Raw genomic sequence first — 15388 nt, forward strand, 5'->3', positions numbered from 1 at the left:
CAAGAGTCAATATAAATCTTCAGTTATTTTCTTCTTTCATCATCGTTATTATTATTAAAGGTTTCTTTTCTTTCTTTTTTTTTTTGTCCGTGGAGCACGTCTTGGCGCCTTGGATGACTTCTTCAAAAAAATAGGCATTTTTGAAGGAGAGATGGAGCACAGTGGAATGTCTTATTCATTTGCATTTTCCCCCCAAGAGATGCATATAAAGTTTAAAAGCCTCCCAACATGTCTCATTTCAACCATTATTTACACACACACACGCACACACACACACACACACACACACACACACACACACACACACACACACACACACACACGCACACACACACACACACACACACACACACACACACGGGTATATAGGTATCTTTCGAGGCAATAAAAAGCACTTTCCCGCCTGGCAACATGAATAAAAAGTCTTTCTGTAGCTGGATAGACAACATGCTAAACCCGGGGCCCCCGGGGGCCGGGACAGTTTGGGGAGGGGGGCCGCTCATGTGCAGTTCCACACCAAAAGCTGCCTCGATTCTGATGGCACACAAGAAAAGGTTTGACGTGTGCCCGCCGGTGCCCCCTCTTTGCTTGTGCCGTTGATCAACCTAGGAGAATACGGGGGAAACTCCGGGGCCTGAAAAACATCTCAAACTTAAACCGCTTGTCACGTCGTTCCTCGATGGATGACAAGTGGGGGAGGTGGCTGGTTTGTTTGGGTACGGGTGGAAGGGCGAGGGGGGGCTTCCGGTGGTACAGCGCAGTAATGAAGTGGAGCACAGTGTTTCTTGTCTGGCCTAAAAGTGGGAAGGGGCCTCATTGTGGACGAGGGCGGGCGTCTAGTCTCGCCCGCGACCTTGAGGAGTAGTGCCTGGTTCACCATTGGCTTATTCACATGAGGCAGTTTTATATTGTTTTTCTTTAGAAAGAGTAAAGGTCCTTGACTCTGTGTGCCGCGTAAGAAGAAGAAGAAGTGAGCTGGTTCTCTCCACGACCGAGCAGCGGTGGTTGTGCCCATTAAAAGATATAAATTAAAATCATGCTAAACAAAAAAATCTTCAAATACTGTTTGTTGAGAGGATAATAATAATAATAATAATAATAATATGAGGTGAGGAGCACAACAAGAAAAAACAAGATGCCTCAAGATGGAGGAGAGGAATGAGGGTTCAGTTACTTTGGGGTCGCCGCCGGGGCCTCCGGGAAGGAGGAAGGAGGGGAGGACGAGGAGGAGGCCGGTGAATGGGCGTTGGGGGGTCCGGTGGAGGGGGTGAGAGGAGGGGAGGGGCTGCCGGACTGCACCATCTGCTGCTTGAGCTGGCCGATGGTGCGCTCCAGGTCCTGCCGCGCCTGGCGCTCACGCCGCAGATCCTCCTGCAGCTCCTGCCGGTCGGCCTCGGCTCGCTCCAGCCTCTGACGCAGCTCCGACAGCTACAGAGCGGGAGGAACACGGAGAGAGGGAGAGAGGATTTGAATCTGGAATATTCTTACATTTTAGATGAAAGAGACATAGCATGGAATGATGTTTGGAAAAATGCCAATAAGCCATTTAGAACAGAGGTCTTAGACACGCAAAAACTGGAATCTAAGTAAGATGAAATATGTCAAATAAGGGTGATATTTGCTTATTTTCTGTCTGATAAGATCATTCTTCTCACTAAGCAGATTTTATGTTAGAGTGTTTTACTTGTTTTAAGGGTTTTGGTCCTAAATGATCTCAGTAAGATATAATAATAATAATATTAATAATAATAATAATAATAATAATAATAATAATAATAATAATAATAATAATAATAATAATAATAATGCATTAGATTTTATATCGCCCTTTTCTATTATTAGATACTCAAAGCGCTCACAGAGAAGTGGGAAGCCATCATTCATTCACACCTGGTGGTGGTAAGCTACATGTGTAGCCACAGCTGCTCTGGGGTGGACTGACGGAAGCGAGGCTGCCAGTTTGCACCCACGGCCCCTCCGACCACCACCCATCACTCATTCATCATTCATTCATTCACCAGTGTGAGCAGCACCGGGGGCAAGGGTGAAGCGTCCTGCCCAAGGACACAACGGCAGCGATTTACAGCTTGTTGCTGAGATTTGATGACCTACACTACCGTTCAAAAGTGTGGGGTCACCCAAACAATTTTGTGGAATAGCCTTCATTTCTAAGAACTAGAATAGACTATCGAGTTTCAGATGAAAGTTCTCTTTTTCTGGCCATTTTGAGCGTTTAGTTGACCCCACAAATGTGATGCTCCAGAAACTCAATCTGCTCAAAAGGTCAGTTTTGTAGCTTCTGTAAGGAGCTAAACTGTTTTCAGATGTGTGAACATGATTGCACAAGGGTTTTCTAATCATCAATTAGCCTTCTGAGCCAATGAGCAAACACATTGTACCATTAGAACACTGGAGTGATAGTTGCTGGAAATGGGCCTCTATACACCTATGTAGATATTGCACCAAAAAGCAGACATTTGCAGCTAGAATAGTCATTTACCACATTAGCAATGTATAGAGTGTATTTCTTTAAAGTTAAGACTAGTTTAAAGTTATCTTCATTGAAAAGTACAGTGCTTTTCCTTCTAAAATAAGGACATTTCAATGTGACCCCAAACTTTTGAACGGTAGTGTATATCAATATATATCAATACAGTCTGCAAGGGATACAGTCCGTAAGCACACGTGATTGTGCGTGCTGCTGCTCCACTAATAGTACTAACCTTTAACAGTTCATTTTCATTAATTACTACCGCATTTTTCGGAGTATAAGTCACACCGGCCGAAAATGCATAATAAAGAAGGAAAAAAACATATATAAGTCGCACTGGAGTATAAGTCGCATTTTTTGGGGAAATGTATTTGATAAAAGCCAACACCAAGAATAGACATTTGAAAGACAATTTAAAATGTCTAAAGAATAGTGAACAACAGGCTGAATAAGTGTACGTTATATGAGGCATAAATAACCAACTGAGAAGGTGCCTGGTATGTTAACGTAACATATTATGGTAAGAGTCATTCAAATAACTATAACATATAGAACATGCCTGAAGTTACGGTGCGTGTTTTAAGAGAAACCCTTATGGTCAATTTTAAGCACAGCGCCACCATGTTGTGAACAAGTCAGAAAAACAATAACACAGGCAACATTTTTGACAGCACTTGATCAGTTTTTGTCAGGAGTAGAAGTATAAGCTAGATGTTGATGCTTGGAGTGAGCAGGTGAGCTCTGTGGTGATGCTTACCTGTGCGGTGTAGTGCGCCTCCTGCTGGCGCTGGAAAGCCGGCTCGCAAGCGCACGCCTGCTGCCGCAGCTGCTCCAGACGCGCCTCCAGCTCCAGCTGCTCCTGGCGCGCCCGGCCGAGCTGGCGCGCCTGCTCGCTGTGCACCGCCTCCAGCTCGGTGCGGAGCTCTCGCTGCTCGGCGCTGAGCTCGCGTAGCCTTACCGCCTCGCCGCCACGCAGCGCCTCCAGCTCCTGGTAGACATACGGATGGGGGTCAGTAAAAAATGATGAGGACCCAATGTGAGACCCTTATGGGAACATTTTGGCTGCCCTGCTAGAACATTCTCATCATTACTATGCAATATGTAACATGACACTACAATGAGCTTTTGCCTGACTCATAAGAAAACACGGAGCCACATTCTGGTCTAAGTGCGCCTTCTAGCAAATTCTTAACATTACAACAATTACAATTTGCTTCATCAGCAAAAACACAACTGACCCGAATGTAAAACAATTCTGGATATAAGACCCGCGTTTGTAAAAAGACAAAAAAGGAACAATAATCATTGATTAAAGCTGCAAGCAGCGATGGACGGGACCGACTTTGAAGGCTCATAAAATCCAAACCGGAGCAGTAATTAAAACTCTTTCATCAACTTTTAATCAGAATGGTTCAATCTCTCTCCTGTGCTAATTTGAAGCCGACACGACAAACGCGCTCAGAGGAGATAATGTTTGAAAAAAGGTGACTGTTTTTACTCAACTTTTGTTTTGAAGGGGGAATTGCAAACTTCCTGTTGATTTTTGCTGGGGGTTGTCAGTGTATGAAATATAGGTCTAAGTGAGACCTACATAGAGGTTATTTGTTTCATGTCTCTACGACATTCCTACTGGGAGTTTACAGGCAGTTTTGTCTGTGTTTTCTTCCTAGGGGGCGGTAGAGCGCAATTTTGAGTTTTGGGGTTTGGTTTGTTGACTACATCGCAATTTTCGCCAGTCCTGATGTGTGTGTCCAATTTGGTGAGTTTTGAAGTATGTTAAGGGGGTCAAATTACAGCTCAAAGAGGCGGCGGTATAGTAATAAAACGCTAGAAATACAATAGGGTCCTCTGTCCCTAATTACATCACATTGTCAGTTATCACAAACATTTTTATATCAGGGGTCTCAGACACGCGGACCGCGAGACGTTATTTTGCGGCCCGCACCTTAATATGAAAATTTTATGTTAGTGCGGCCCGCGAGTTTTATATGAATGGCGCTTGACAGCGTCATACTTGCCAACCCTCCCAATTTTTCGAATTTGTAACGAATTTCAGGGCAACCATTCTATCGAATGTCTGCCGATTTTCACCCAAACAACAATATTAAGGGCGTGCCGTGACAGCACTGCCTTTAGCGCCCTCTACAACCTGTATAAACAGCGTGCCAGCCCAGTCACATGTTGTATTTGGCTTCTGTACACACACACACGTTAAGTGAGTGCAAGGCATACTTGGTCAACAGCCATACAGGTCAGACTGAGGGTGGGCGTATAAACAACTTTAACACTGTTACAAATATGCGCCACACTGTGAACCCACACCAAACAAAAATGACAAACACATTTCGGGAGAACATCCGCACCGTAACACAACATAAACACAACAGAACAAATACCCAGAATCCCATGCAGCCCTAACTCTTCCGGGCTAGAATATACACACCAGCTACCACCAAACTTCGCCCCCCCCTCGGTTTAACTTATATATTGACCGTGGAGTGCTTAATAAACAAAAAGGTACGAATTTGGTGTTTTTTTAAGCGTTTCTCTTATTGCTGCCTCACCATTTCCAGCTGCAGCTGTTTGTGCAGGGTAGAGTTGAGCTTCTCCTGCTGCCTGCCGTACATCTGCATGATCTCCACCACGATCCTGTCCTTGTCGTCCTCCACCGCCACGCTTCCGCCGCAGCCCGTGTCCTCCCCCGTTACCGGCGGCGATGCGGGAGGATGAGGAGGAGGAGTGGGGGCGTGAGCGGCTATCTTGCCGCTCAGGCTGCCGGTCTCCATGGAAACTGCCTGGGCTTGGCATTCGTGTTCGCCGGCCGAGGCGGCAGCGGCATGTTGGGATTTGGCCTCCTTGGCAACGGTGAGGGGAGGCGACGCGTGAAGATCTGAGGAATGGCAGGGTGAGGGATGGAGTTAGACAAAAAAATCAAATAAAGAGCAGAGAGGAGGCGGTTGTACGGCAGAAAACGCGAGTCAGGCTGGTGCGCACTTTCGCCTACGTGCAAAAAAAAAAAAAAAAGTTAACAGCTTTATCTAGTGACACAAACACTCACCCACGAATAAATCACCCGTGACTGGATAGCTATTCATTAATGAATACATGCACTAGTGGCTGCTAATGGAAAGGATTGTGCAGTTTGCCCGCCTTATTTGATTGAAAACAGCACACCTGGCACCTGCATACAGCACACCTGGCACCTGCATACAGCCCAGCACACGGCATACAAAAATAAACAGGATCAGTGGGACGAACAGAAATAGTGAAAGGTGTAGACAGAGAGGAGAGCGGTGAGGCAAGGGAGCCAACGGGGAAGAAAAAGTGACAGCAGACTGCGGGGGAGGTGGAGAGCAGAATGAATGAATGCACAAAATGGGAGAGGAGATGCCAGGAATACATGCTGGAGGAGACACCCGCGCCAAATATTGCTGGGATTCACGTGAATGATGGTATTAACACGCACGCACTGTTGTGGGTATAACACACATGAACGCACACACATACTCTTGAAGAACAGAAAAGGAGGTCACTGGCACCCCTTTTGCTAATCAAGTCTTTAAAGGGGCCATATATCATGCAAAAACAATTTTTTTTACCCGATGGTACCTGCTTATGTGTATTTGGGATCTGAGTACACTGCAAACTAAGATGAAATATGTCAAATAAGGGTGATATTTGCTTATTTTCTGTCTGATAAGATAATTCTTCTCACTAAGCAGATTTTACGGAGCCCCTAAAGCAGGGGTCACCAACGCGGTGCCCGCGGGCACCAGGTAGCCCGTAAGGACCAGATGAGTAGCCCGCTGGCCTGTTCTAAAAATAGCTCAAATAGCAGCACTTACCAGTGAGCTGCCTCTATTTTTTAAATGTTATTTATTTACTAGCAAGCTGGTCTCGCTTTGATCGACATTTTTAATTCTAAGAGAGACAAAACTCAAATAGAATTTGAAAATCCAAGAAAATATTTTAAAGACTTGGTCTTCACTTGTTTCAATAAATTCATTAATTTTTTTTACTTTGCTTCTTATAACTTTCAGAAAGACAATTTTAGAGAAAAAATACAACCTTAAAAATGATTTTAGGATTTTTAAACACATATACCTTTTTACCTTTTAAATTCCTTCCTCTTCTTTCCTGACAATTTAAATCAATGTTCAAGTACATTTATTTTTTTATTGTAAAGAATAATAAATACATTTTAATTTAATTCTTCATTTTAGCTTCTGTTTTTTCGACGAAGAATATTTGTGAAATATTTCTTCAAACTTATTATGATTAAAATTCAAAAAAATTATTCTGGCAAATCTAGAAAATCTGTAGAATCAAATTTGAATCTTATTTCAAAGTCTTTTGAATTTCTTTTAAAAATTTTGTTCTGGAAAATCTAGAAGAAATAATGATTTGTCTTTGTTAGAAATATAGCTTGGTCCAATTTGTTATATATTCTAACAACGTGTAGATTGGATTTTAACCTATTTAAAACATGTCATCCAAATTCTAAAATTAATCTTAATCAGGAAAAATTACTAATGATGTTCCATAAATTATTTTTTTTATTTTTTCAAAAACATTCGAATTAGCTAGTTTTCCTCTTCTTTTTCTCGGTTGAATTTTGAATTTTAAAGAGTCGGAATTGAAGATAAACTATGTTTCAAAATTTACTTGTCATTTTTTTCTTGTTTTCCCCTCTTTTAAAGCGTTCAATTAAGTGTAAATATCATTAATTATTAATAATAACAGAGTTAAAGGTAAATTGAGCAAATTGGCTATTTCTGGCAATTTATTTAAGTGTGTATCAAACTGGTAGCCCTTCGCATTAATCAGTACCCAAGAAGTAGCTCTTGCTTTCAAAAAGGTTGGTGACCCCTGCCCTAAAGGGACATGGGGGAGTTTTTTTTTTAAAAAAAGAATTGTATTTATTTATTTATTTTTTAGACATGTATCTCGTGCGCACGAGATACATGTCTAAAAACAAATAAAATAAAATATATATTTTTTTTACCTTTTTTTATTACTTTATATAAAGTTTCTCATGCGCATGAGATACATGTCTAAAAAAAAAAACTAAAAAAAAACAACAATTTCCCCATGTCCCTTTAGGGGCTACGTAAGATTTTATGTTGAGTGTTTTACTTGTTTTAAGGGTTTTGGTCCTAAATGATCTCAGTAAGATATTACAGCTTGTTGCTGAGATTTGATGACCTATATTGAGTAAAACATGCTTGAAACTAGGGCTGCAACTAACGGTTAATTTGATAATCGATTAATCTGTCGATTATTACTTTGATTAATCGATTAATAATCGGATAAAAGAGACAAACTACATTTCTATCCTATCCAGTATTTTATTGGGAGAAAAAACAGCATACTGGCACCATACTTATTTTGATTATTGTTTCTCAGCTGTTTGTACATGTTGCAGTTCATAAATAAAGGTTTATTTAAAAAAATTTAAAAAATTTAAAAAAAAATAAAATTAAAAAATTAAAAAAAAAACTCTGCGCATGCGCATAGCATAGATCCAACGAATCGATGACTAAATTAATCGGCAACTATTTTAATAATCGATTTTAATCGATTAGTTGTTGCAGCCCTGCTTGAAACTAGAATGTCAACTGTTGCAAAGCTGTGTCATCAACACTCACAAGTAGAAAACTACTTTTTTAAAGTCATCATTTCTTACTTCAAGCATGAAAAAAAAAATCATGATCATTATGTCAAGATAATGGCACTAGCATTTAAGAATATTTTTCAACATATTGAGCAAAAAGGTCTCTTTTTTTTTTTCCTACCAAGAAAAGTGCACTTGTTATTAGTGAGAATATACTTTTTTTTAAGGTATTTTTGGGTTCATTGAGGTTAGCTAATCTTACTTGTTTTGGAAAGTCTTGACAAGCTGAATTTTCTTTTTCTATTGGCAGATAATTTTGCTTAGTTCAAATAAAATACCCCTCATTTTTGTATTTTTTTTCTTCTTGTTTTTGAACACTGACTTTTTGCAGTGTTCCCTAGTGCCGAAAACAAAACACGGTGTGCCGCTGTTCTCTCTACATCATCTGGGATGTCGTGTTGTGGTGAAAGTCCCTCGAAACAGACGGCTGGTGGCGGTCATCAATGGCCATAGTGCACAATTGAAGCAAAAAAGCTATAAAAAAAATAACCACAAAACATTTCAGCCGGGCGGCGAGAATGCGCACTCAGTGTGTGGTGAGAAGAGGTTCATTTGTATCCATCAAGTCCGCCTCTTAAAACGAACCATTTTAAAAGAGGGGGAAAAAATGGCTTGAAAATAGCTCCGTAAAACAAAATCTATGCATATCTTGCACCATGTAATGTAGACCACAATGAATATAGAAACAAAATCATGATATGACCCCTTTAACTGAAGGTCAGCACGTGATTATGTGCATAGCTGCAGGCAGTGTGTGTGTGTGTGTGTGTGTGTGTGTGTGTGTGTGTGTGTGTGTGTGTGTGTGTGTGTGTGTGTGTATGGGAGATGGGCTTCCACTGTTTACAGTAAGCACGTGTCTCCTCCATAAACATGATACGCTTGTCTCTCCTGCTCACATTGTATGAATGCTAATGCCGAGTGCTGGCTGCTACGTACGTGTGTGTGTGTGTGTGTGTGTGTGTGTGTGTGTGTGTGTGTGTGTGTGTGTGTGTGTGTGTGTGTGTGTGTGTGTGTGTGTGTGTGTGTGTGTGTGTGTGTGTGTGTGTGTGTGTGTGTGTGTGTGTGTGTGTGTGTGTGTGTGTGTGTGTGTGTGTGTGTGCATGTCCTTTCTTTACATGGGGGAATATTTCAACATTTCATCTGCACGTGTGAGAGCTAAGCCTGATAGCGAGCACAGTAATAACTAATGACGGACATACAGTAAAGGCTCAACATTAGGATTAAGTGCAGAATTCTTATTATTGGGAAAAGGACGCCTCAACTTGGAGATCCAGCCTGAGGGCACATCAGCAAATCTAAAGTGTTTTGCTTTTTCTTTGGCTTTTTTAGCAAACTGTTTTTTTGTGACGCCACCACAGAAGTCCAACATCGACAACAAATATGAAAAAGTGTGATCATACCTAGAGATGTCCGATAATGGCTTTTTTGCCGATATTCCGATATTGTCCAACTCTTAATTACCGATCCCGATATCAACCGATATATACAGTCGTGGAATTAACACATTATTATGCCTAATTTTGTTGTGATGCCCCGCTGGATGCATTAAACCAGTGGTCCCCAACCACCGGGCCACGGCCCGGTACCGGTCTGCGGACCGATTGGCACAACAATTTAAATAAATAAATTTTTTTTTTTTTTTTTTTTTTATGAAATCAACATAAAAAACACAATATATACATTCTATATCAATATAGATCAATACAGTTTGCAGGGATACAGTCCGTGAGCACACATGATTGTATTTCTTTATGGAAAAAAAAAAAAAAAAAAAAAAGAAGTTTTTTTTTGTGTTTTTTTTTAAAAATTTCTTGTGCAGCCCGGTCCGTGCAACAAATTTTCAAGCCTTGACCGGTCCGCAGCTACAAAAAGGTTGGGGACCACTGCATTAAACAATGTAACAAGGTTTTCCAAAATAAATCAACTCAAGTTATGGGAAAAAAAATGCCAACATGGCACTGCCATATTTATTATTGAAGTCACAAAGTGCATTATTTTTTTAACATGCCTCAAAACAGCAGCTTGGAATTTGGGACATGAGGATGAGGAGGTTGAGGTGGGCGGGGTTGGGGTTGATGTGATGGTTTTTTTGGGGGTGGCGGGGGGCGTATATTGTAGTGTACCAGAAGAGTTAGTGCTGCAAGGGGTTCTGGGTATTTGTTCTGTTGTGTTTATGTTACGGTGCGGATGTTCTCCCGAAATGTGTTTGTCATTCTTGTTTGGTGTGGGTTCACAGTGTGGCGCATATTTGTAATAGTGTTAAAGTTGTTTATACGGGCACCCTCAGTGTGACCTGTATGGCTGTTGACCAAGTATGCTGTGCATTCACTTGTGTGTGTGAAAAACGGTAAATATTACGTGGTTGGGCCGGCACGCAAAGGCAGTGCCTTAAAGGTTTATTGGCGCTCTGTACTTCTCCCCACGTCCGTGTACACAGCGGCGTTTAAAAAAGTCATACATTTTACTTTTTGAAACAGATACCGATCATTTTTAATATTAAATTTTAAAGCATTTATCGGCTGATAATATCAGCAGCCCGATATTATCGGACATCTCTAATCATAACCACAGAAGAAGAAATGGAAAGGACTGTGTCCGGATACTCAGTGCAATATGACATATACAAATAATAGAAGAAACATCAAGTGTCAAAGTCACTAGATTCACCTTGAAAACAGCACTTTTAGTCACACAAGTGCACTTGTTAAAGTGCACTTCCTGTCCCTCACTTGAATTGTGTAGCGAGTTTGAAAATCGATTTAGGTTTCGGTTTAGTACAGCTGTTTGTGTTACATCTAATTTTCCTGAGGGAACTCTCCTGAAGGAATCAATAAAGTACTATCTATCTATTACTATTATATAAAGTGGTTTACTTTACATTGTATGGAAAAGTTAAGAGGTGACTTATCCTCTTAAGGCCCAAGCTGTTTGTTTACATGCTTTTTTTTTATTTCTCTTTGCTATTTGGGCTTATTGGACCCTAATTAGAATAAAAACTAAGAATCATCTTTTGATATGATGTACTTAGTCCATAAGTACACAAACGTGTACTTCATGTTTAGTGACATGCTAATTCTTATTTTTACCCTTTTTTTCTTCAAAATTCCATTGTATGTTATACTCTTCTGACACCACCAGATGGCAGTGTAAGTGTCCACATAAGCCAGGGGTGTCCAAACTTTTTCCACTGAGGGCCGCACACTGAAAATCAAAGCAAGCGGGGGCCATTTTGATATTTTTTATTTTAAAAACCAATAAGTATAAAAAAAGATACATTTAGGCCTCCACTCAGACTTGATCCCGGGGACCCCAAAAGGTTTTGGTCAAAAAAAATATTACAAATGTGTCATTATTTAGTATTATTATTATTATTACTATTATTATTCAATGTTTAAATCTCTAGATCAACATTAGGTCTACCTGTCAATATAACGCTTTTAAAGATTTAAGATGTTTGCCATTTTTGTCAAGGAAAACCGTGTTTTTTTATGGAAAAAAAACACAAAATATGCAATATTTTCCCCCAATAAAATTTTAAAGTGGAATATTTGAGATTATATAATAATTGGAGTCTTAAAAAGGTCAATAACTCATAACAACATTGATTTTAATTCATTCTTTTTTGAGCACTTAAAAAAAAAAAATCCCACTAAAATGATTGGGGATCCAAAAGGGTACTGCTCAGTAAAGTTACAAAAAATAAATCCAACATTTTTTTAAACTTTTACCACAATAGTCTCAAGATCAACTTCAGATCTATCTGTCATTTATAAGTTTTATTGTTGTTTATCTTTTTTGTTTGTTCTTTTTAGGCCCTTCTTTAAAACACTTTGTTTTTTAAATGGCAACCAAAAAATATGCAATATTTTCCCCCCAAAATATCTCAAAGTTGAATATTTAATGTGAAGTAAATGGAGCCTTGAATAGGTCAATAATTCATAATGACATTGATTTTGATTCATTATTATTTTTTAAAGAAAGAAACAGCCTGTTTGCTCTTTTATACCACTTTTTATGTTTTTTTGTTTTTTTTCATCGTATTTTTAGAATGTGCCGTGGGGCCGTTAAAAAATGACCTGCGGGCCGCAAATGGCCCCCGGGGCCGCACTTTGGACACCCCTGACATAAGCACATAAGACCCCAATTCAGTAGTGTACACAATTTTGGAAATAAGAGCTAAAAGGTGCTGTCCACGCATGTGGCCACTAACACTTTAGAGGTTTTAATTAAAAATGCAGAAGAAAAAAATATATATATATATTTTTTTAAAGTTACTTAAAAACGCAGGATAAAAAAATAAAAATCATCGATATGATTAAACTACAAATATTTATAAAACACTTAAAAACACAGCACACAAAAATTATACAAACATCACTTAACAAAAAATAAATAAAGCATTACACTGCAAAAAGTGAAATCTAAGTAAGATGAAATATGTCAAATAAGGGTGATATTTGCTTATTTTCTGTCTGATAAGATAATTCTTGTCACTAAGCAGATTTTATGTTAGAGTGTTTTACTTGTTTTAAGTGTTTTGGTCCTAAATGATCTCAGTAAGATATTACAGCTTGTTGCTGAGATTTGATGAGCTATATTGAGTAAAACATGCTTGAAACTAGAATATCAACTGTTGCAAAGCTGTGTCATCAACACTCACAAGTAGAAAACTACTTTTTTAAAGTCATCATTTCTTACTTCAAGCATGAAAAAAAAAGATCATGATGCCGAGCGCATATCATTATGTCAAGATAACGGCACTAGCATTTACTTCATTTAAGAATATTTTTCAACATATTGAGCAAAAAGGTCTTTTTTTTCCTACCAAGAAAAGTGCACTTGTTATTAGTGAGAATATACTTATTTTAAGGTATTTTGGGGTTCATTGAGGTTAGCTAATTTTACTTGTTTTGGAAAGTTTTGACAAGTCGAATTTTCTTGTTCTATTGGCAGATAATTTTGCTTAGTTCAAATAAAATACTCCTCATTTTTGTATTTTTTTCTTCTTGTTTTAGAACACTGACTTTTTGCAGTGTACTTAAAAACAGCATGACAAATAAAGAAACTATCGGTATATACAAGAAAGAAAAATATTCACATGAAAAACGGTGGAACAGACCTAGATTATTTCCTGTGGTGTTACGTTGTATGGGGTTTAGGTTGAAAACATAACTCAATTGCATCTGCAATACTGACCCATGGGGGGTTCATCGGGGTGCAGCACCCGGCGCCCGTAGTGGTGTTTGAGCAGCGTTCCCAGCATCTCGGGGCTCATCTCCGTCTCCCGCCGCACTGACACGTTGGGAGCCACCATCTTATCGTACGTGTACAGGTAGTAGCTGAAAGAGAAACGGATAGAAGATTAGACACTATAACAAACAGGTAAGTAAATACATAATGAGTGACACTTTTAATGAGGTGAAATAAATGTTATTTATTACCCTATTTTTAAGTTGTTGGGAAGGCCATTCTAAAACCTTCATTCTAGCCTGATTTAGCCATTCCTTTACCACTTTTGACGTGTGTTTAGGGTCATTGTCCTGTTGGAACACCCAACTGCGCCCAAGACCCAACCTCCGGGCTGATGATTTTAGCTTGTCCTGAAGAATTTGGAGGTAATCCTCCTTTTTCATTGTCCCATTTAAAGCACGAGTTCCATTGGCAGCAAAACAGGCCCAGAGCATAATACTACCACCACCATGCTTGACTGTAGGGATGGTGTTCCTGGGATTAAAGGCCTCACCTTTTCTCCTCCAAACATATTGCTGGGTATTGTAGCCAAACAGCTCCATTTTTGTTTCATCTGACATCACATGGACAAAGATAAGACCTTCTGGAGGAAAGTTCTGTGGTCAGATGAAACAAAAAATGGAGCTGTTTGACCACAAAAGCCAGCAATATGTTTGGAGGAGAAAAGGTGAGGCCTTTAATCCCAAGAACACCAATTCCTACCATCAAGCATGGTGGTGGTAGTATTATGCTCTGAGCCTGTTTTGCTGCCAATGGAACTGCTGCTTTACAGAGAGTAAATGGGACAATGAAAAAGGAGGATTACCTCCAAATTCTTCAGGTCTACCTAAAATTCTCAATTACTCCACGTATATATGTATGTTTGTGTGTGTGTGTGTATATATATATATACACACACACACACACAAACATACATATATATATATATATATATACATATATATATATACATATATATACATATATATATATATATACACACACACACAAACATACATATATACGTGGAGTAATTGAGAATGAATAATTCCTGTGTGAGTGCCATGGTGGCATTGTTTTAAGCTTGTTTAGTGCTAAAAAATATTGTATTGAAGCTGCTGTCTTGTTGTATTATTCACTGTGTGTACATATATACATATACTTGTGTATACATATATATACACACATACATGTGTGTGTGAATATATATATATTTCATTCTGCATGACCTATGGGCATGCTGAAGTGCCTTAACAGGAGAACAGTCTTGCCAAGTGTTTAAGTGGAGTTAGGAAGGTTGAAAAAAGAAAAGAGAACACAGCACAGGAATATGGATAGGTCTTATCTTGTGTTTACACCAGCTCCGCCTAAACAAACCTTGGGCTTATCACAAATGTCCAGGTGGCGGGTATGAAAGAGAGAGAGAGAGATAATGCCAGGAGATGCAGAGAGGCCAGTGGTCACTGATCTTTTTGGCATGGAGGGAGGAGAAGGAACCTCCCCCACAAACTGTTCCCCTCCAGACAGAGTTTTGGCTGGCACTGGGAACTAGGTTAAGCAGTGGTGTTCTGCGCTGGCAACTTTAAATCTTTGTCTCGCTCTCTCCTCAATCCAACAGCTTAACGTGAAACGCCAAAAGAAAGGAAGGAATAGCGTAAATGCCCGGACTGGTAGTCGCCCCGACAAGAGGCCGAGTGCTGCGGAGCCAACGATTACGGCTCACTGCTGCTACAAACTGGTGCGGACTGGTTCTTGGGCGGAATAGCTGTCATGTGGCACTGTTGGGTTTGAGCCGCATGTGAGATCTCATCCTGCCAATTTGTCTGGTTTTGATGTCTGCGGGTTACCACGTCTGTCACATGCAGGCAAAGGCGCCCCAAGGCCATCTTTTTACAACTTTTAATCTGGCCCAGATTATAGTCGCATACAAGAGGATGGTGGCAAGAAGGTCAAAAAGAGAAACAGTTCGTCCGTGTCTGTGCTACAGACAGGAC

General features: G+C 39.8%; 1 protein-coding gene across 1 annotated transcript in view; it reads right to left on the reverse strand.

The window, feature by feature from the left end:
- Positions 1-313: 313 nt before the first annotated feature.
- Positions 314-15388, reverse strand: part of skila (SKI-like proto-oncogene a) — a 65120-nt gene continuing 50045 nt past the window's right edge. The window contains exons 4-7 of the mRNA XM_062023805.1: positions 13362-13504; positions 5056-5381; positions 3249-3479; positions 314-1428 (exon numbers count right to left, since the gene is read on the reverse strand). Of these exons, the coding sequence (XP_061879789.1) occupies positions 1171-1428; positions 3249-3479; positions 5056-5381; positions 13362-13504 (958 nt within the window). The 3' untranslated portion in view covers positions 314-1170. The remainder of the gene's footprint in view (positions 1429-3248; positions 3480-5055; positions 5382-13361; positions 13505-15388) is intronic.

Source organism: Entelurus aequoreus, linkage group LG16 (genome assembly GCF_033978785.1).
Source record: "Entelurus aequoreus isolate RoL-2023_Sb linkage group LG16, RoL_Eaeq_v1.1, whole genome shotgun sequence".
Classification (NCBI taxonomy): domain Eukaryota; kingdom Metazoa; phylum Chordata; class Actinopteri; order Syngnathiformes; family Syngnathidae; genus Entelurus; species Entelurus aequoreus.